Source organism: Geotrypetes seraphini, chromosome 1 (assembly GCF_902459505.1).
Source record: "Geotrypetes seraphini chromosome 1, aGeoSer1.1, whole genome shotgun sequence".
Classification (NCBI taxonomy): Eukaryota; Metazoa; Chordata; class Amphibia; order Gymnophiona; family Dermophiidae; genus Geotrypetes; species Geotrypetes seraphini.
In genome coordinates this window covers 400,714,464-400,736,646 of record NC_047084.1, presented here as the reverse complement: position 1 = coordinate 400,736,646, position 22,183 = coordinate 400,714,464, and the positions used below count along the sequence as shown (strand labels likewise).

The window sequence follows — 22,183 nt, the reverse complement described above, 5'->3', positions numbered from 1 at the left end:
TGTGTTATGCCAAGTGTGCCTACTTTGCCAATTTTATATAAAATTGAGCACCCTTCCTGACAATAAAGAAAATTACTCTATCCAAACCTCTGTGGAGTTCTTTGCAGACTTGGGCAGCGTTTCTCACAGTAGCATGCTACTCTTTGGGTTTTGGCCAGTTACTAGTAACCTGGATTGGCCACCATGAGAAGGGGCTACTGGGCTTGATGGACCTTTAGTCTGACCCAGTAAGGCTATTCATTGTACTCTATGAATCTAAAATTATATTTAAGAGTTTACTCTCTCTCGACATGGCAAACAAAGATTGAGAAGAAGCTGTGAACTAGAAAGCAATGTCTATGTTCAGTTTCTGAAAAGTCAACAGAGCAGGCCTGATCTTTGGCAGCCTCAGAGTTCCTGGACTGGCAAACAACTTCAGAAAAAACATTTTGAGTAATTGATTTTAGTTTAGAAACCATTTAAAGTATTAAACATATATGGCATATATTTAAATTAGAATATAATTGTATTCATGTTATCCACAGAAAGGAAGAGAGCTTATTATTATCTCATTCTGATAATGCTGCTATTTTCTCATATAATTTGAATAGCAACATCAACTGCTAAAACAAAATTTTTTTTAAAAAGTCATATTGCAATCAATCCCCAAATAAAGTCAGTTATTGTGCTTTCTTATACTTCTAGACCAGGGGTGTCCAACCCACGGCCCATGAGCTGCATGCAGCCCTCTGAGGTATTTCGTATGGCCCGCTCGAAGGTGATGCGTTGTTTTCCGCTGCTGCCCCTGGGTGTTTACCGTCTTGCCAGCTCCCTCCTCCGTCTTGTTGCAGTGTTTGCTCAAAACTGCGGGAAGCGGTGCCTACGTGCCTCCTGCAGCTGACCCAGAAGCATTCCCTCTGAAGTCATGACATCAGAGGGAACGCTTCCAGATCAGCCGCGGGAGGCGCATGGGAGCCACTGCCCGTGGCTTTGAGCAAACACTGCAGCAAGACGGAGGAGGGAGCAGACAAGAAGGTAAACACCCGCAGCACAGAAGGGAGGGAAAAGGGCGTGCTGGGACTTGAGAGGGAGGTGCTGCCCATATGACTGTAGCAGTGATGAGGGAGCCAGCCTGAAGGTAAACACCCGGGGCACAGAAGGGAGGATTGGAGAAGGGCATGTTGGGACTTGAGGCGCTGCCTGCAGCTTTATGACTGTAGCACTGAGGAGGGAGCCGGCCTGAAGGTAAAAACCCGGTGCATAGAAGGGAGGGAGGGAGAAAGGCATGTTGGGACATGAGAGGGAGGGAGCACAAACTTAGGAAAAATGATGGAAGGAAGGATGAGGGGCATGAACTTAGGACACAGAATGAAGGAAAGATAGAGGGGAGCATGAGCCATAAGATGGAAGAATGGAGGGAGTGAGGGAAAGAGATGCTGGGTGAGGGAGATAACAGAAAGGGAGAATTGGGTGTATAAGAGAGGGAAAGAGATGGTGTAATTGGGGAGATAAAGAAAGAGGAGAACTGTTAGGCAGAGAGAGAGGAGGGACGGAGACAGAGAATTTTGGACATGGTGGTGGGAGAGAGGATAGAGATAGAGATGCATGGGTGCAGAGAGAAGGGGGAGAACATGCTGGGCTGAGGAAGCCTCCTGGATTTTTTTTGGGGGGGAAGAAGTTATTAAAATAAGTGCCAGATTGGGCGTGGGGGGAGAGCTTATGGGGCTAGAAACAGAGGACAGAAAGAGAGATGGTGGGCAATGGTCTGAAGGGAGAGAAGTTAGACCTGGGGTAGTGTGGTGGAAGAGGGAAAGAGATACTTGAATGGAAAACTGTTGGGAAGAGAAAAGAAGAAATGGTAGACCTGGGGAAGGGAGGCAGGGGGAGAGATGGGATGGGAGCAGTTGGAAAGAGAAAGGGAGAGAAGTTGGATCTGGGGATGGAAGGGAGGGAGAAATGTTAGGCCTGCGGATATAAGGCAGAGAGATGCAGCATCTCTCTTTTTTTTCCTCCATTTCATTATTCAGCATCAAGGGGGTGCGGAAGAAGAAAAACAGAAAAGAGAGGGAGCAAAATGTTGGACCACGGAGGTAGAAGAGGAGAGATGGAACCATGGGAGAGCAGGAGGGAAGAGAGCTGGGATAAGATGATGCTAGGGGATGGAAAGAAAGGGACAGGGAGTTATAGCCTGACCAGTAGAGAGAGGGAGGGGGTTTCTGAAAGTGGTGAGCCATGTGGATGAGATCAAAAGGGAGATAACGAGATGAGTGAGAGAGCAGTGAGTACAGTGGTAGAAATGTGGTAATAGGGAGTAGATAGAAGGGAGTAGAAGGCTGGGAAAGGAGTGAGATGGAAATGGGAGAGCTAGAGACTGAGAGAAGATGGAGAATTGAGAGGTAGCTGAACATTTAAAAAGAAGAAGGGTAAGAAAAGGCAAGATTTGAGTGGACAGAGGCAAAAAAGAAAAGAAAAAGTTAAGAAAACTGAAAGGGAAAAATCAATACGTTGAAGATAAGCATAAGAAAGAAATGGAACAACAGAAGAGGAGAAAAAAATGGACAGACACTGGAAAGAGAATTAGTTGAAGATAGACAAAAAGCAGAAAGAGAAACTGGGACCAAGATGATGGAAAAACAAAACATCCAGACAACAAGGTAGAAAAAATTGTTTTATTTTGAATTTATTAACTGGAATATGTTAGCTTTGGGATATGTGCATCACAATTATTTTTATATTCAGTGGCGTCATATACAGCTGATTTGGAAGGAGGGACTGGAGCCCAAAATTAGTGGATGGGCACCAAAGTTTCTCCCCGCCTGAGTGCAATTTATAAAAACCTGAGCTAGTGGGGATTCCCAAGCCCTGCCAACTGAAGACATCTTCCTCTAGTCTGGCATCTCAAAATCTCCAAGCATTGCAGCCAATGGCAATATCCTCAAGCTGCCCCTGCTTTCATGCATGCATGAAAGCACAGGGGGGAGGGTGAAGGCAGCCGCTCTACAATATTACTGCCAGCTGCAGAACTTGGGAAGTTGGAAGGGGAGGAGGTGGCCATCAATTGGTGAGGATTGGGGATCCCTACTAGCTACCACAGGGAAGATATTCATCTTGAGGGAGCCTAAGCTCAAAGTGGGAGGCCCAAAAAAGCAGTATTATTTACCCTGATTAAACGATCCTCTACGTGCGCTGCTGACAGCTGATTCAGCATCCCCGCTCTGAAGAGGCTCACCATAGCTGTAATTGAAGTGAATGGGAGAACCCGGAGCGCGCATCCCTGCTCATCAGAGTGGAGATGCGGAAGCCTGTGGCTGCTCCCACTGTCAGCGGTGTATGTGGAGGATCACTCATTCAGGGTAAGTATTACTGCTTTTTTGGGTTCCTCTCCAGTGTCCCTTTAATTAAGGTTTATTATTAGATACGTACATCTTCTATATTAGTGATTATAATTTGGGACCTGCTCAATCTTTTTTTTGCTCATCAGCTAGTGTTAGTGTTTGTGTAGCCCCAGAAAAAAAATTTCAGCCGATGCGACCCAGAGAAGCCAAAAGGTTGGACACCCCTGCTTTAGATAAATAATGTGCAACACCCCTAAAGGGAGAGTTTACAAAGGATTTGGTAGAGAGGAGACCTTTGGTCACAGTGTGTTTTTTTTTTAAAGAGAAAGATTTATCATGTTGGCTGAGCAGCAGCCCTTGTAGTAGAAATGTATCCATTTCATAAATGTTACATGGTTTGAGCTGAACAAAGAGGGAGGTGGGCAGTGGGCAGCAAGTATTTTTTTTCACTGAAGAGACAAGCAGACAGCAGTTGGGAGCTCTTTTACACATTTTTTAAGGGAATTTTAAGGGTGCCCTGATCTCCCCCCATGGTTTCCAGTATCACCTATGCTAATGACTCCCAAAATTACCTCTCTACACCTGAAATTTCACCTAACGTCCAAGAAAAAGTCTCTGATTGTTTGGCTGACATTGCTGCCTGGATGTCTTGCTGTCATCTGAAACTAAATATGTCCAATGACTGGAGCTGCTCCTCTTTACTACTATATCCTCTGCTCCTCCTCCATCTCAGTAAATAATACTGTAATTTTTCCAGTCTCTTCTGCTCGAAACCTTGGAGTGGTCTTTGATTTCCGATCATATCATTTTTCTATGCACATCCAACAAGCTGCTAGACCTCTCGCTTCTATCTCTTCAGTATCACCAAAATTGTCCCTTTCTTTCTGAGCACACTACCCGGACCCAATATATACTTCTAACTGGTATCCTGCAGTGTTGCCTCTCCCACATGCAATCTATGCAAAACTCAGCTGCACGACTCATCGCTACGCTCATGTCACCCCTCTCCTTAAGTCACTTCACTGGCTCCCTAAATGCCATTGCATACTATGCAAAGATCTTATTGCTGACCTACAAGTGTGTTCATTCTGCTGCCGCTCAATCTCTCTCCTCGCTTCTCTCTCCTTATACACCTCCCAGAGAACTCCATTCCTCAGATAAGCTGCTCTTAGCTTTACCCTTCTCCTCCATTGCCAATTCCAGACTTCGTTCCTTTCATCTAGCTGTCCCCTGTGCTGGAATAAATTACTTGAGTTTGTCCGTCAAGCCCCTTCCCTTGTTTAAAATTAGACTGAGGACTTCCAGTTAAGCCATGGAGCTGTGAAGACGTAAGTCACATCAGCTCCAGAGGACCCCGCAGTGATTTACCTTCATTTATAGCATCACCCCTATTATTTTGCCTGTGCGAATTCGCCAAGGCTCCAAGAAGTACGTGGCTGTCATACGTGTAATATCTGCGGACAGATGGCAACCATATTCACACATAAGGATCGAGATCCTAAGATGGCAGATGCCACAGCACCGGCCTCTCCCACTCCAAGTTCACCTAGCTCAGGGTGGGTAATAGAGGTAACTTCTGAGGTTCAGGCATCATTGGGACTCACTGTGGGCAGACAACTTCAATAAATCCTAGATAAACTGGATGCTATGGATCAGCAGTTTACAGTGCTTACTAAAGGTCTGCAGGAAGTGCAGCAATGAGTTGGCTCAATGGAAAAGACAATCCATGTGCTCCCCACAGCTTTCCAAACTATGGCCTCAAATCTCCTTGAACTGGAAGCCAAAGTAGAAGACCTGGAAAACCAGTCACACCAGAATAATTTGAGGCTGGTGGATCTCCCGGAATCCATACCTGCTCAAACATTATCCACTTTCTTGGAGACTTGGATAGTGGATGCTTTATATCTTACTTCTTTGTTGAGCCCGTTCTGCATAGAAAGAGCACACAGACTAAGGTCAGCAGCACAATGAATCCGGGTGGCCCAGGATTGTGATCTTACTAAACTATGCACATAAAGTGGCAATACTCCAGGCACTTAAGAATGGGAAATTCTCTGCAATATGAGAATACGCCTGTGTTATGCTTTCAAGATTACTCAATAAAAGTGCAACAAGCTCGGAGGGCCTTCTTGCCATTGTGCTCCCAAATGTTCTGGGATAAAGTCCACTTCAACCTCATGTATCTTGCTCACCTGAAAATCTTACATGGAGGAGCTGCTCACTTCTTTGAGGATGTGGCGACAGTGAGTTCCTTTCTATAGACCTTGCCAAAACCTTGGTTTAGATTTCCTAGACTTGATTTTGGTACGCAGGCATGATTACACTCGCTTTTTTATCCGTATATCCACTTGTTTACAAGAAGGGGGGACTGCCTTCTAGTTTCCAGTGATTAGACCCTTGTTCATTTGATGGTAGTTGATCATTGTCTACTGGGAACTGTGGATGGAGCTGCTGTCAAGACTTTACTTCCCTGTCTTTCGAGGGGATGTTCCCCCTTTTGCATCCTACACACATGGGGGGCTCCTCTTGTGTAAAGGTTGCCTTTGAGACTTCATCTCAGTTCCCAAGGTCTGGAGTCTTTTTTATGACTGTATTGAATTACTTTTGAGATGCTATATATCTGGTTTTCTTTTCTTTCCTCTATCCTTGTTGCTTTTGGGGGAGGGATGCAAAACATAGGCCTCTTACATTTTGACATTGGGGAGGTCTGTCCCCTCTACAGGCCATTTGCCTGAGCGTTTCACTTTGGGGTGCAATTCATATGGCTGCCAGAAAGGTCATCTCTGATGCAACTTCCAGTTGCGTCAGAGATGACCTTTATGGCAGGCACACGCAGATTCAACGCTCCAGCTGTTGTAAGAAGGCAGTTTTGAAATCGCAGCCACGAAGGTAAGTGGCAGGGAGGGAGTAGGGAGCTATTTAAACTCGGCAACGGCAGTAAGAAGGGAGGGAGCTCGATAGGTGACCGCGTGCGTTCCCTCCCTTAACTGCAGGGACAAGGCCATTCATCACTCCACGGGGCGGTGAATGGCCTTGTTCCCTGTAGCCACGGTGAACACAGGTTTTTCCTCACCGTTTTGGCGGGTTGCCCACGGCTAGCCACGGGTAACAGCCACCGTGTCATTCTCTAGTGCCGACTACAATGAGGTGGTGAGTCTGGGTTGTAAGAACCAACGCCTAGACTCATGCTGTTTTGCCTGTATTGTATCAGTATATGTATGCTTGACTTGTTCAATTGAATAAATTGTTTTACAAAAAAAAAAAAAAAAAAGCGGTCGGAAAACCCGTCTTCAATCCTTAACCTTACTCCTCTGCCCTCCAACCCAGCCAGCTGATTAACCGTTTCCCTTAACTGTATCCATGATATCCTGTTTGTCTGCCTTGGCTGTTTAGATTGTAAGCTCTTTCAAGCAGGGACTGTTTTCTTCTTCTTTGTGATTCTGTGCAGCGCTGCATGCATCTGGTAGTGCTATAGAAATAATTAAAAGTAGTAGTAATTAAATGAAGAGAATAAAGCTTGAGGGAATAAATGATGTACACACACTAAATGGAGAGAGCTGGAGCAGAAAAAGGGAATTGGAGAACCTGTTCCTCACGACTTTAGGGAAGAGGGGGAAGGGTGGGCTTCCCAGAGGGGCCTAGGCCGATTCGTCACAGCATGGCCCTTTCATCGAGAGATGTTCCATCATGCCCATTTCATCCCCATCGGTTCCATCGTACCATACACCTAGAACAGTGCATCGCTACTCAGTGGCGTACCTAGGGTATGTGGCACCCGGGGCCCATCATTTTTTGACACCCCCCCCCCCCCCCATGTAAAAATTTTTTTTTTTTTTTTTTTTTTGCAATAACCATGAAATGGAATAAATGGTCAGAATAGAAACAGGCAGTGAAAATTTTCTTTTATTGAACCTCATATATGTAACCATTATTCCAAACATAACATAACATAAATTATGTCTAAATTGTCATGACATTAGAAGTACATATGGAGTAGTTGCAGGTGATGCTTGGGACAGTTCTGATTGTGTTAGTTCGGTTTTATGTGTTTTTTGAATAGAAGGGTTTTTATTTCTTTTTGAAGGTTTTGCAGTCTGTGGTTGATATCAATTGGTTGTAGAGTTGGGGGTCGAGTGTTGCAGCTCGAATGGCTAGGAGGTTGTCGAACAGTTTTTTTTCTTTTGACGTTTTTGGTTGGAGGGTGTGTGAATGGTGCACAAGTTCTCCTATGTCTGTTTGAAGTGGATTGAATTATTTAGCTGAAGAAATTAGTTACCCCCCATTCCACACACATTAATTCTCTTCCATTTTTGTTCCCATTATAAAAAACACTGATAAGTTCCCAGAAAAAAATACATTAAAATAAGAAGTGAAAACAAAGGCCCCTACAGATGAGAACATAACATAAGAATAGCCTAACTGGGTCAGACCAATGGTCCATCATGCCCAGTAGCCCATTCTCATGGTAGCCAATCCAGGACACTAATACCTGGTCAAAACCCAAAGAGTAGCAACATTCCATGCTACCGATCCAGGGCAAGCAGACACTTCCCCCATGTCTTAATAACAGATTATGGACTTTTCCTCCAGGAATGTGTCCAAATCTTTCTTAAAACCAGCTACACTCTCTGCTTTTACCATAACTTCTGGCCACTTCATTTTTAAGTTTAGATCTTTCCTTTCAAACAGAGACCTTGCTAGATGTCAAATACAGCACAAGGTAACTTCACATGGACTTAGCTGTGCAGGAAATGTGAATCTCCTCATACACCCACCATATAGTGCAAAAATGTGCAAAGGTCTGTTTTTTTTCTTTCGATCACTACATAGCCTAATGCCACACAAGCAGCGCTGTTACAAACATATTCTGTAGGTCAATGCTAAGGATAACAAAGTTTCCTTCCTTGGACCAGAAGGAGATAAACCACTGGAAGAGATCCCAAAACAACACCCAAAGACCCACTCAGTGTGTGAATCAGTTGAGTGGAGTGGACTAACTGGGGGGTGGAAATGGGCCCGGAGTTTGCTCAGCAGAATTTCCCAGACCACCTCTTCCTCTCAACACATTGACACGCTGCCACCATCACCACTAGGAACACCTCACTGGGTAGGCCAGCTATGCTATAAACTTTATAAAACACATTATTATATTTTTCTTATAAAGCACATATTTTAACTGACCTCTCTGACAATCCTCAGCCTTTCCATTCACAAAAATAGAAGGAAGATAAAGTTCCATTCCTGCTGTCTTATGTCCCCGGCCTATACAATATTTTTTTTCTGCAGACCCTTCAAAAGTCTGACCAAATCCTCGTTTCACTTGCATTATAAAGTACTGAGGATGCCATCTCTCCCAATCCCAGGTCCTAAAGTCTAAGACAGTAGCGCAAACTAATGCTGCCAGATACAGGAAAAAAAAAATTTTGATTCGATTCAGCCCTATTGAATTGGTTTTTCAATTCGATTTTTCTGCCCAGTTGGGTGATTTTTTTTCAAAACTCCTGGTGGGTTTTTATAGCTTTTTCACCCCCTTTGGCTTCTCCTAACCACACTGGCGCTGTGGTGTAAATAAAATAAAGAAACAAAAAGGACTTTTCCTCTTTCTGTTAAATCCTAGCTCACGTTTGCAGTCCAACACCAGCTCTGACAGGATACACATTTCAAATCTGACATGTTATAATCACAAAACAGAAAATAAAATTTAATTTTTCTACCTTTTGTTGTCTGGTTAATATTTCAAATCTTGTTGGTCCAAGGCTCTGGTTTTCTTCTGATAACTTGCTTGCCAGGGCCTCCTTCTTTCTGCATGCTAACCATCCATCTGCCAACTCTGTCCTCCCTTTCCATTTCCCTTCCCTTCCCAGGTATCCTGGTATCTTTCCTTTTTTTTTCATCTCCCTCCACAGATCCACCTTTTCTTAAATACCCTTTCATCCGGCATCTCTCCCTCCTTCCCCACCACCCCAGAGTCCACCATCTCTCCATTTCTTTTCTAATTACCCTCCTATTCCAGTATCTCTATCCCTCCTCCACACCATCCCTTGTGTCCAATTTCTCTCCCTTTCTGTTCCTTCCCTCCCTAAATCCCATGGTCCATCCATCTCTCTCCCTCTCCTCTATTTTCAGACCCATTATTTCTTCCCCCCCCCAAAGTTTGGCATATGCATGTCTCTTTGAACACCCCCTTCCTCGTGTTACTTCTAAAATCATGGTCCCCCCCCCAAAGGCCTGTCCCCCCCTTAAAGGTCTGCCTGTCCCACCCTTGAAGGCCTGCACCCCCTTGAAGGCCTGTCCCTTCCCCTTGTAGGCCTGTCCCCCCCCTGAAGGCCTGCCTGCCTGTCCCCCCCCTTGAAGGTCTGCACCCCCCGAAGGCCTGCACCCCCGAAGGCCTGTCCCCCACTTGAAGGCCTGTCCCCCCCTTGAAGGCCTGCCTGCCTTTCCCCCCTTGAAGGCCTGTTCCCCCCCTTGAAGGCCTGCACCCCCTTGAAGGTCTGCACCCCCCAAAGGCCTACACCCCCCCGAAGGCCTGCCTGCCCCCCTTGAAGGCCTGCCCCCCCCCCGAAGGCCTGTCCCCCCTTGAAGGCCTGCCTGCCTGCCTTTCCCCCCCTTGAAGGCCTGCACCCCCTTGAAGGACTGCACCCCCCCCCCGAAGGCCTGCACTCCCTTGAAGGTCTGCACCCCCCCCGAAGGCCTGTCCCCCCCTTGAAGGCCTGTCCCACCCCCTTGTAGGCCTGTCCCCCCCCTTGTAGGCCTGTCCCCCCCTTGTAGGCCTGTCCCCCCCTTTAAGGCCTGCCTGCCTGCCTTTCCCCCCCTTGAAGGCCTGTCTCCCCCATGAAGGAGCCTGCACCCCCCTTGAAGGCCTGCACCCCCCCTTGACAGGGCCTGTCCCCCCCCCTTGTAGGCTGTCCCCCCCCTTGTAGGCCTCGTCCCCCCCCCTTGAAGGCCTGCCTGCCTTTCCCCCCTTGAAGGCCTGTTCCCCCCTTGAAGGCCTGCACCCCCTTGAAGGTCTGCACCCCCCCAAAGGCACTACACCCCCCCCGAAGGCCTGCACCCCCCCTGAAGGCACTGCCTGCCCCCCTTGAAGGCCTGCACCCCCCCCCCCGAAGGCCCTGTCCCCCCTTGAAGGCCTGCCTGCCCTGCCATGTCACCCCCTCCCCTCCCTTGAAAGCCTGCTTGCCTGCCCCGCCCGCCCCACCCTGAAGGCCTGATGCCCCGACCCACCCCGAAGGGACCGCTCTGCCCCCCTGGCCTCCCCGCACCACCTATGAACACCGCAGCAGAATCGCGAAGTCAGCGTCAGCGATCCCTGCGCTGCTTCCTGCGCCACGGTCCCGCCCCTCCTCTGACATCAGAGGAGGGGCGGGATCGCGGCGCAGGAAGCAGCGCAGGGATGCTGACGCTGACTTCGCGATCCTGCTGCGGGCTGCTTCACAGGTGGTGCAGGAAGGTCATGTGGGGCGAGCGGTCCTTCGGGAGTGGCGGGGGACTGAACGGCAAGGCCGGGAACACCCCCTTAGGGCTGGTACCCGGGGCGGCCCGCCCCCCCCCCCCCCCCCCCCTAGGTACGCCACTGTCGCTACTAAAAAAAAAGTTTCACTTCACAGCTCTATGGCCTGTTTTTCTCAACCTTAAATCCTTGCTACATTCACAACCCATGCATCAAAAGGAATTCACACGCACTTTAAAACATCACTACTTTAAAGAGTTTCAGTTTTACAGCTCTTGATATCACAGTACTTTAAAGAAGAGAATGACATGGGGACCAAATTTTCCCCATCTTGTGGGATCTCTCTATCCCCATCCTCTCTATCCCTGCAAGTTCTGTCCGTGTCTCTGTTCCTATTCCTGCAAGCTCTGCCTTAACCACGCAGGCCTTGAACACTTATGATTTTAAAGCATTCAAGGCTTGTGCAGAGGAGGACAGAGCTTGAAGGAATGGGGCAGAGACAGAGCTCACGGGGATGGGACGAGAACAGAGAGATCCCACAGGGATGGGGAAAATTTGTCCCAATGTCATCGCTACTTTAAAAGTTCACAGCCACTACCTTAAACAGTGCATCCCTACTTTAAGAGAGTTTCACCTCACAGCTCTATCTTTTTTTTTTTTTTACACATCTGTTCGCAGCATCGCAGCCTGGGACATGGGTTGACATCTTGTAGTGGTGTAAGATCCTTAGTCACTGCTAAACATAGAATAAGCATAGAGCTGCAGGAGAGTCCGCATCGTACTGGTCCCAATTGTACTAGACAAGTTGAAATACATTTGCCAGGTTTTTTTGCCCTATTACATTTTTAATTACAATTCATGAATTTTATACAAAATTGTATAGCTTATAAACTCTCTTGGTTTAGAATTCAGTTTACTTAGAACACCATAAAGCAGGCAAACAATTGTTATATGAAATTTGACACGTTAAAGAAGAGCAATTGACCAGTACTGTTTTATTTTTGATTTTGTTGAAAGAAGGACATCTTTGCTTTTCTTTCCATACAGCTTATTTTCCTTCTGCTTTCCCCCCCTCCCCCGACATCAAGACATCAACTTCCTTCACCTTGCTTGGATGAAAGGGCTGTGATGCGGTGAACAGATGACGCACTGTTTTAAAGTACTGTGAAATCCTTTTGATGCACAGGCCATGAATGTGGAAAGGTTTAATGTTGAAAAGTTGTAAAACGGGCAATAGAGCTGTGAAGTGAAACTCTTTTAAAGTAGCGATGCACTGTTTAAGGTAGCAATGTGAATTCTTGAAGTGTAAGGTGTGATGTAACCAACGGGACTGAAACGGGCAATATAGAACATCCCATGATGAAGGGCTGCACTGAACTGGCAGTTCAAACAGTGGCAATGAAAGGGCCGCACTGAACCTGAAGATACTGTCAGAACCAGAGTGGCCAGAAGATCCATGACAGCATGTCGAAGCTTCTCCTGATGGGAGACAGGCAGGAACACTTTGTTCTGTCCCATGTAAAACCGAACTCCCTGAGATTCCAGATTCTGCGTCGGCTCGAAGTGGCTCTTCCTGAAGGTGATCACCCAGCCCAGGTGCTGCAGCAACTGCACCACCTGTTGAACAGCCTGACGCCCCTCAGACAGCGAGGGAGCTCTGATCAACCAGTCGTCCAAATACGGGTGAACTGGACACCCAGGGTGTGAAGATGGGCCGCCACCCACCACTATGGCGAAGGTCCTGGGTGCCGTCACCAATCTTAAGGGCATCGCTGCAAATTGGAAGTGTTACCCAAGACATGGAACCACAGGTACTGCTGGATTTCCAGGAAAATGGGAATGTGGAGATACACCGGTCAAATCTAGGGAAGCAGGGCACTTTTGCTTGAGGTCCAGAATTGGTCTCCAATTGTCAGATCTGTTCTTTGGAATGATGAAGTGTACTGTGTATCTCCCAGAGCCCAAGTCTTGCTCTGGAACGGGTTCTCTGGCCGCAATATCCAGAAACCTGTGGACTGTGGCCTGCACCCACAGCACCTTCTCGGGGCAGCCTGCAAGAGAATCCAGAAAATACTTGGTCAAATGACAGAGAAACTCTAGCTTGTAGCCATCCTTGAGAACCTCCAGGACCCAGCAGTTGGAAACAATTGCCTGCCATTCTACCAGAATGGCCAACAACCGCCCCCCTATTGGGGGGAGGAAGAGGGGAGAGACACCGGCATGTTTCTTTGCTGGAACCGTTGGCTGACTTCCCATGATTGCTGGCATCGGGACTTGCCAAACTGCGGTCTGGCAGATGAAGAGGACCACTGTCCTGTGGACACACCTGCCTAGGGACAAGAGCATCTGAAGGGATGAAAATTAGAATGCCTCAAATTCTGGAAGGATGGGATCTATTCACAGGCAGTGACTTAGGTCTGTGATCCTATACACTGGCCATAAGGTCATCCAGACCTTGACCAAACAATTGGCCTTTAAATGAAAACTGGCTTAAGGTCGCCTTAGAAAAGAAATTGCCAGACCACTTCCGGATACAAAGCATCCTGTGAGCCGAAACAGAATAGGCAGCAAGCTTTGCAAAAACTTTCAAGATAACATACAAGGCATCAGCTATATAATCCACACTGGAGATGAGAAAATCCAAGTTACTAAGCACCACAGTGTCAGTATCATGGTGCAGCTTGGAATGGCATGCCCGAGCTATGAAAGAAGAGGTCAACAACACCTTGATACCAGCAGCAGCAGAATCAAACAGATGCTTAAGGACAAAATTCACATATCTGTCCTGAACATTCTTCAGGACCACTCCCCTTCACTGGGGAGAGAAATTCATTTGGTGACCTGTGTCACTGAGGAATCTACCTTCATGGAAGCAAAGCGCTTATTAAAAGGCATCTGCCATGGGATAAAGCTGCGCCATGGCATGAGCACATTTCAAGGGACCCTCAGGAGTCTCTCAGATGTCTGCAAGAATCTGAACGAGGTCAGGATGATCAGGAAAAGATTGTGGCCTCTGGTCACTCATGAGGGAACATTCTGCAGTGACAGGCTGCTCAGATTGCAGCTTTAATTCCTGAAAAGATTCCAAGATCAAATCAACAAGGTGCATGTGCTTGAAAAATCGGCGCACAGCGGGATCATCCTCCAAATCTGGGGCTCCGCACCAATCCGGATCCTGGCGATCCGCCAAGTTTGCCACATCTGTGACCGCCGCAGTGCCTCCAGGGCGAAAGCAGAGATACAGAGTATCTGGCGCAATAGAGGGCACAGCCAATTTACCTGCCAGCACCACTGAAGGAAGACAAGAGTAAAGACCTTGATCCTGCACGGCAGGGTTCCCTGTGCCTGGCGCTGGAGCCAGTGGAAGGGAAACAGACTTTTTAACCAAGTACGCCTGATGAAGCATAGTCACGAATTTTGGGGAAAATCCATCCTCCACAGCGAAAGCCAAACTCTGCACATCAGGATTGGACTGTTTGGAGGATTTGCGAGGTTTCTTACCAGAGGCGTGCTTACATTTTACCAAAATGTCACCAGCACGCTCCCCCAGGATTCATGATGTCATTTTTGTTGGAGTCGAGGCAGAAGGTGCAAGAAGACCCTCCTTGGAGGTTGAAGGAACTGAATCTGGGCAAGCCTTGCACCACTAGCGGGCCGCAGCGCATGTGGTACACGGTAGAGAGTTGCGCGGGGACAGAAATCCTACCCGTCCCCGCCAAAGTCTCACCCGTCCCCACCCGTCCCCATGAGGAATCCCACCCGTCCCCGTGATGAATCCCTCCGTCCCCACCTGGCCCCGCGAGGAATCTCCTCCGTCCCCGCCCATCCCGTGAGGAATCCCCTGCCGTCCCCGCCCGTCCCTATAAACCTTCAGAAATAGTTATTTCATTTAATTATGCTACTGAATTAAAGGCTCTGGTAGAAACCCATTTACAAATAAGCAAAAAGACTTTATTAATTTGGAAATATTAATTGGGAAGAATACATACTTTGTAAACGGGTTTCTACCAGAGCCTCTTTTGTTTATAAATTTTTATCAACACAACTAATATACTACTTTATCCTGAAGCAAAAAAAAAAAAAAAAAAAGAAATAGAATTCTTTTCCTACCTTTGTTGCCTGGTTTCTGCTTTCCTCATGTTCTCATTCAGTTCCTTCCATCCACTGTCTCTCTTCCTTCTGCATCTTCCATTTGCTCTGTTACTGTGCCTCTCCCTTTCTCCTCCCTTCCAAATTGGTCTGGCACCCATCTTCTTCCCTCCACTCCCCCCATAGTCTGGCATCTCTGTCTTTTTCCCTGCCAGCGTCTTCTCCCCACTCTCTCTTCCCCATTTCCTTTCAGCGTCTTTCTCCCCCCCCTATCTTCCCCATGTCCTGTCAGCGTCCTTCTCCCCCTCTGTCTTCCCCATGTCCTTTCAGTGTCCTTCTCCCCCCTCTGTCTTCCCCATGTCCTTTCAGTGTCCTTCTCCCCCCTCTGTTTTCCCCATGTCCTTTCAGCGTCCTTCTCCCTCTCTGTCTTCCCCATGGCCTTTCAGCATCCTTCTCCACCCCCCCCGTCTTCCCCATGGCCTTTCAGCATCCTTCTCCACCCCCTCATCTTCCCCATGTCCTTTCACCATCCTTCTCCATCCCTTTGTCTTCCCCATGTGTTTCAGCGTCCTTCTCCCCCCGTCTTCCCCATGTCCTGTCAGCGTCCTTCTCCCCCTTCTGTCTTCCACTAATGCTTTCAGTGTCCTTCCCCCCCCCCGTCTTCCCCATGGCCTTTCAGCGTCCTTCTCCACCCCTTTGTCTTCTCCAGTGCTTTCAGCGTCCTTCTCCCCCCTCCTTCTCTCCCGCCTCGGGTGCAGCACAGCCGGCCAGATCCCCTTACTTTTGTGCCGACAACAGCCCCGGTCTGACAAACCTCCCTGCCCTTAACCGCAAATCTAAATTTCCTTCTTACAGCTGCTGTAAGAAGGTAATTTAGATTCGCGGTTAAGGGCAGGAAGGTTTGTCGGACCAGGGCTGTTGTCGGTCGGTCGGGAAAGCGCCACAAAAGTAAGGGGACCTGGCCGGCTGTGCTGCACCCGGGGCGGGGCGGACCACCGCCCTCCCTTGGTAGCCACTCAAGCCACGAGGCTACTCCTCCTTACCTACCCTGCCTGCAGCACAGAGCCGAACGGAAGTCTTCCCGACGTCAGCGCTGACGTCGGAGGGAGGGAGGGCTTTGTTTAAGCCCTCCCTCCCCTCCGACGTCAGCGCTGACGTCGGGAAGACTTCCGTTCGGCTCTGTGCTGCAAGCAGAGCAGGTAGGGAGAAGAGGAGCCGCGCAACTTAGTACATCCAGCCCGCAGGAACCCCGCGACCATCGGAGGCGTCCCTACGGGATCCCCGCGTCCCCATGGGATTCCCGCGACCCTAGGGGGCGTCCCCACGGGATCCCAGTGACCCGAAGGGGGAACCCGGGGGGTGCCTGTGGGTCCCGCGGGATTCCCGTCGTCCCCGTTCCCGTGCAGCTCTCTAGTACACGGCTACATATCCAACAGCCATCCACCGCAAATAAGGCATGAATCCATCCATGAAGTTTTCGTGCAAAAACGAAGCTTGGAAGTATGAAAAATATATTTAAATTCAAAATCAGGAAAAATCCAAGATGGGTGCCAATTTTGAACAAAAAGAACCCGGGAAAATTACAGGAACCCTAAAAAAATAGCAATTTTGGGATTTTTAGAGGTGAAGAGGGGTAGGGCATACAGGGACACCACCCAAAAAACCCTTTTCAAAACCCCCCCAAAATCACTGAGTCAGGCTATTAGCCCGTACCCACTGTGACATGTGCTCAATGAGAGAAATTGCAGATAGAGCTGAAAATCAATGAACTGAAAATCTAGAATTGAAGTCTTCCGACTGCCCTACCAGCCGGACCAACATGGCCTGAGACCTCCGCCACCCTCAGTCACGCTGCACAGACGCCTTAGAGAGGAATGCAGTCTGGCTCTGATCCCAGTCGCACCTCACTTACCAGCGGATGAACCTGGAGTGAGCAAGATCCCAAGGGAATGGCCCCTGAGCCCCGGTCTGGTGAGCAGACTGTCTAGGGGGCTTACTGACAAGCAGGGAACCCTCTAGAAGCAGACTTTTCTCAAAGGTCTGTGATCTTCCACAGTCAAGGGATGTCACCACAGGGAAACTCCACAGCACGAGGGTGAAACTGTGAATGCAAAACACTGAAACTACATGAAAGAAAACACAAGCAGAAAAGATAAGACTTCTACAGACTGGCTTGTAAGAAGGAAGACAGGGGAGCTGGGATACTGGCACAGTGATGAGGGATTTAAGTCTCTGAAATTCTGAGGCTTCCTACAAAGTCCTGGCGGGTAGAGGGAAATAACCCACTGGTCCCGGAATAAAGTGGGATTGTACAAGAACCTGCATTTAGAATATGTTTATGGAAAATTTCTTCAGGAATCCTTTTTCTAATATTAGGCAACTCTAAATCCATTATTCAAAAAATACTTCCCATCACTCTAACCGCCTTCTAATGAGCTCACGACCAATCCCTTGGGAATACCACCCCTATAGTAACACTTTGTCCAATCCTCAAACTAAACACCTCTACAGACTATATCATCAACATTATGTAACCAACGTCATGTAATCATCAACGCTATGTAACCACTTTTGCTAACATGTATATGTTGTTACTCTCCATCTGCTGTAACTTGAATCTGTTGTTATGTAACATCTTCTGTAATCTTGAATGTATTGTAATTCTTTACTGTTACCTGTAATTTACTCTTCTCCTGTAATGTAATTCTATTGGAAATGCCCAGATATCTTCTATATTGTAATCCGCCTAGAACCGCAAGGCACAGGCGGAATAGAAATCTCTAATGTAATGTAATGTAATAAGCATGCCATATGCAAATTCATCCTACTCAAAAAAGCTGTATAGAAAATAATTTTGTACATAATCTTTGTACATAATTACACCATACACTATAAATAATTCAAATATCCTCTTAACATTAAACATTATTTATAAATACTTTTCTATAGAATTAGAGTCCTCTCCCTAATTGTAATGACTGATAATTGTCCTGTAAAATATTCAGTTCTCACATTATTTCAAACCACAATCTTTTTATTTGTATCTCCTTAAATTCAAGTATCTTGTTTTTCTGTAAAATATTGTAATTGAATGCTTGCTATCTTGTTTCCAAAATCCACTGGTGGCAAAATCAATGTTTTCAATGTTTCAGGTAACTTGTCATTTTACAGCTCAACAGAAGACTGTTTCACCATCTAGGCATCATCAGAAGCTGAAATCAAAGGATGTAAAGCCCTGATTCTATAAATGGCATCCTGATTGTAGGCAGCGTTACGCGTCCTACCATTGTCTAACCAGCCAATCAGGACTCATGTTTTTAGGAAAAAAGCTCCTGAGGCAGGCTGCCTACATTGGAGGCGTCCCCAGGAGCCTAGAGAGGCCACATGCCCGCCAAAGCTCACCTAAGGCTATCCGTGGGCGTGGCTTGCCCCAGAAGTCGCCTTAGGCGAACCTAGGCGGCTGTTCCCTAGTCCAGCGGCAGACGCTTACAATGTAGGCCAGTTGGCCTACACTGTAAGTAGATGCGACCGCTAAGCTAATCACAGCAGAGATCTCCCTGCTGTGATGTTTAGCGGCCGCCAATCCCCCCTCCCCCGAACGCGGCAGGAAGGATGCCCAATCCCTCCTCCCCGAAACACCCTCCACCCGCCCCTGAAGATCGTCAGTAGGAGGGTGCCAAATCCCATCTGCTGGAACACCCCTCAACCCCCCTTGAGTGCCCAATCCCTCCTGCTGGACACCCATCACCCCCACTTGAAGATCACAGCAGGAGGGTGCCCAATCCCTCCTGCTGGAACCCTCCCCAACGTAGATATCCCAATGCCAGAGGGGGGGCCCCCCCTCCCTGCCCCCCCCCAGATCCCCCACCCCTCCCTGGACCCCCCTAACCTTTTAATGTTGGCTGGCTGGATCTTCCCCACCCTCCGGCCAGCAGGCCCGCCTCAATCAAAATGAGGTAGGCCTGCCCCTTCCTGGTGTACTGTGGGATGCACCGGGGAGGGGCCTAAAGCCTGATTGGCCTAGGGCCATAGGCACATGGGCCGGGCCTTAGGCACATGAGCCAAACAGAATCTTAGGTAGGCCTATGTGACTATGGCCCTGCCCATAGGCGGGACCTTAGGCACTGTGGCCAATCAGGTCTTATGCCCCTTCCCTATGCATCCTACAGTGCACCGGGAAGGGGCAGGCCCACCTCATTTTGACAGAGGCGGGCCTGCCGGCCATACGGTGGAAGACCCGGACAGCTGGCCAACATTAAATTGAATCAATTTTTATTTTTCAAACAACAAAAATCCAACCAACAAAGGCTAACAGTATAAACACTGGACAAATCCAAATACAAAGCATCTGATCCAACAATCCCACCCCAAACCTTCCCCACCCCAAACCTCCTAATCCAAAAACCAAGAAAAACCTTAGAGCAGTAGGTTTGGACTCTTATAACCCACTGCGAATAACTAGGAATAAAACTCCAATACTAAAGAGAAAAGAAAAAAAAAAGGAAGAAGAAATAAGGTACAGGGATCCCACGCACTCCTGGTGCCCCAGCGAGAACGCTAAAGAGAGCTCAGACCTCGGAGAGGTTCACAAGGAATTCAAAATATCACTTTGAGCCCTTGGCGATAGAGAATGGAGATAAGAATCCCAAATCCGAAAAAACTGTCTCCTTCTTCGCAAGCTATGATATACATCCTTCCTTTCCAACAGCAGCAGAGCATGCAAACGATTCCTCCAAGCCCAAAAGGATGGCAAAGCATCTCCAATCCAGACAGACAGAATCACCTTCTTCTCCAAGGCACCCACCCACCGCATAAACTGAGCTGGCCAACATTAAAAGGTTAGAGGGGGGTCCAGGGAGGGGTGGGGGGTCTGCATGTGAGGGGAGGGGCCCCAGCATCAGGATATCTACGGTGGGGGGTGTTCTGTCAGGAGGGATTGGGCATACCTCCTGCAGCATTCGTTTGAAGGGGGGAGAGGGGACTGGCGGCCACTAAACTTATCACGGAGGGAGATCCCTTGTAGCGATAAGATCAGCGGCTGCGCCTATAGTGAACCTGATTATATAACTGGTATCTGTAACATGGACGTCAGTTAGAGAATTGGGTTCACTGTAAGCATGATTCTGTATAGGATGCCCTTCGGCTTCTGAGACCAGGCATCCTATACAGAATCCGTCCCTAAATGCTTTCAAATATCTTAATACATAATTCTGAAAATAAACAGATGCAAAAGGCAGGATACAGATCACCATACTATGTCACACTGTTCCTCTTATTCATTGCTCTGGCAAGAAGATATTCGAATTTAAGGAGATACAACGAAGAAATTGTGGTTTGAAATACTGGACAATCTTAGTCATTACAATTAGGAAGGAGATTCTAATTCTATAGAAAAGTATTTATAAATAATGTTAAATGGATGTTTGAATTATTTATAGAGTATATGTAATGATTTTGCACAGAGATTTGTTAAATAAATGAAAATATTTTCTATACAGCTTTTTTGAGTAAGATATAGTAATATATATATAGAAGCAGATTTGAATTGATTTTCCCAATAGTTTGTTGTATATACAAATTCATAAGATATGGTAATATCTTCCAGTTCTCTAAATGAAAAATTTACAAGAAACAAACAAATCTGTGCTACAGGCCCCACAAGGAGTGTACACCAGCAAAGAAAAATCAGGTATAATCAAACATTTGCCCCAATCTCCCATTACTCACCATAGCACTGGAACAGTTCAGCAGGCAGATCACACCCAGAAGGTACCATCTCCTCCTGTAGGTTTTATAAGCTACCAATCTGTGAAGTTCTGGTGCCAGGAATGGCTTCACTGGGTTATCAGCACTGAGGTCCAGAATGTCTTCCATCTTCTTCCTTGGGAAGCCTCTGCTTACAAATGTCTGTTTATCTTCTTGCTGATTTTATGTTTTTATGCTAAGATTTGTTCAAGAGTGACTTAAAAAAACACCACATCACAGAGGTCTGTATTGTGACACTTCTTCCCAGGGTAGTCCTTTTCACAGGAGAGACTTTGCTTTTCCTTCACCTTCTCAACCCCTTCTTTGTATTTCAGTACAGATGCTGAAAATTAGATTTTGTTTCTGGGTGGATCCAATTCCACAATTCATTCTTCACTTGATTTTCCAATCTTTAAAAAAAAAAAGTACTGGAACAATGCTGGCACATCTGAAAAACAAAATTATTATAAGGGAATCACATTTACATACAATATTTGGTAAATACTAGATGTTAAGTGGATTTAAACACTGAAACTAAGGGGTAGATTCTGAAAATCTGAAAACCAAAATGTCTTTAATGTGCTCGCTAAACTGATTCCAGCCAGTTTAGCATACATGTATTTTAGCAGCAATTTATCAAAACGGCTTACCGAGGTATTTTCCTCCACCTGTTAACGTTTTGGTTCTGACTCTCATGCAATCCATTATTTTGGACTTATGTGTTACCTTAGTTAATCCTATAATCCTAGGGGACTTCAATATTCATTTTGAAGACTCCAATAATACTGTTACAGCAGAAATTCTGACTTTTCTAAAGGATTTAGGACTGTGTCCATTAATAACCGGTCCTACCCACATCGCCGGGCATACCTTAGATATGGTATTAACTTCATCATCCCAAAGCAATAACTTCCAAGCATTTACCATTACACCTGTTCCATGGTCTGACCACTCTTTAATTTCATTTCAACAATATAAATCAAATTACCAATGTAATCTAAAACCCAAAATAATTACCACTAGGAATTATAACAAACTAGAAGCCACAGATATATCTTCCAATTTCTATCTCTCTTTTGAACAACTATCTAGTTCCAACATTAATGAAAAAGTTCAAGCATGGAACCATTCTATAGTCAATCTATTAAATTCTACTGTACCAGTAGTTACCTATACTATTTCTCCTCGCAAATAAAAAAAACCCTTGGTACTGCTCAAATCTAATTTTATTAAAAAGACAATTACGTTCTTTAGAACGTAAATGGAGACATAATAAATCACTATCGAACTACAATAAATTCAAGGAACACGCTGCATACTACAAATCAGAAATCAATAGAACCAAAAAAGACTTCTACACTAAACAAATCAAGAAAGCAAAAAACTCCTCTGTTTTATACGCGATTGTCAAATCTCTTACTACAAGGAAAAAGGAAACAAATACATCCAGTCCCACTCCTACAGCGCAAGCCTTAGCTGCATTCTTCATAGATAAAGTTCAGAAAATTAGAGACACTTTTCCACCTAATGCCATTTCATGCTCCTCCGCAGATTACGTAGGCTCCACCTCTGCAACTATTTTGTCCTA

General features: G+C 46.7%; 1 protein-coding gene across 5 annotated transcripts in view; it reads right to left on the bottom strand.

The window, feature by feature from the left end:
- SLC49A3 (solute carrier family 49 member 3) overlaps positions 1-22,183 on the bottom strand; it is a 711,721-nt gene that overhangs the window by 614,291 nt on the left and 75,247 nt on the right. For 4 of the 5 annotated variants that reach the window (XM_033918077.1, XM_033918067.1, XM_033918090.1 and 1 more), the window contains one exon: positions 20,578-21,043. In XM_033918077.1, coding sequence (XP_033773968.1) covers positions 20,578-20,724 — 147 coding nt within the window. In that variant the 5' untranslated portion in view covers positions 20,725-21,043. Of the gene's footprint in view, positions 1-20,577; positions 21,044-22,183 lie in introns of those variants that run through there. The other variant, XM_033918099.1, reaches the window with a different exon arrangement.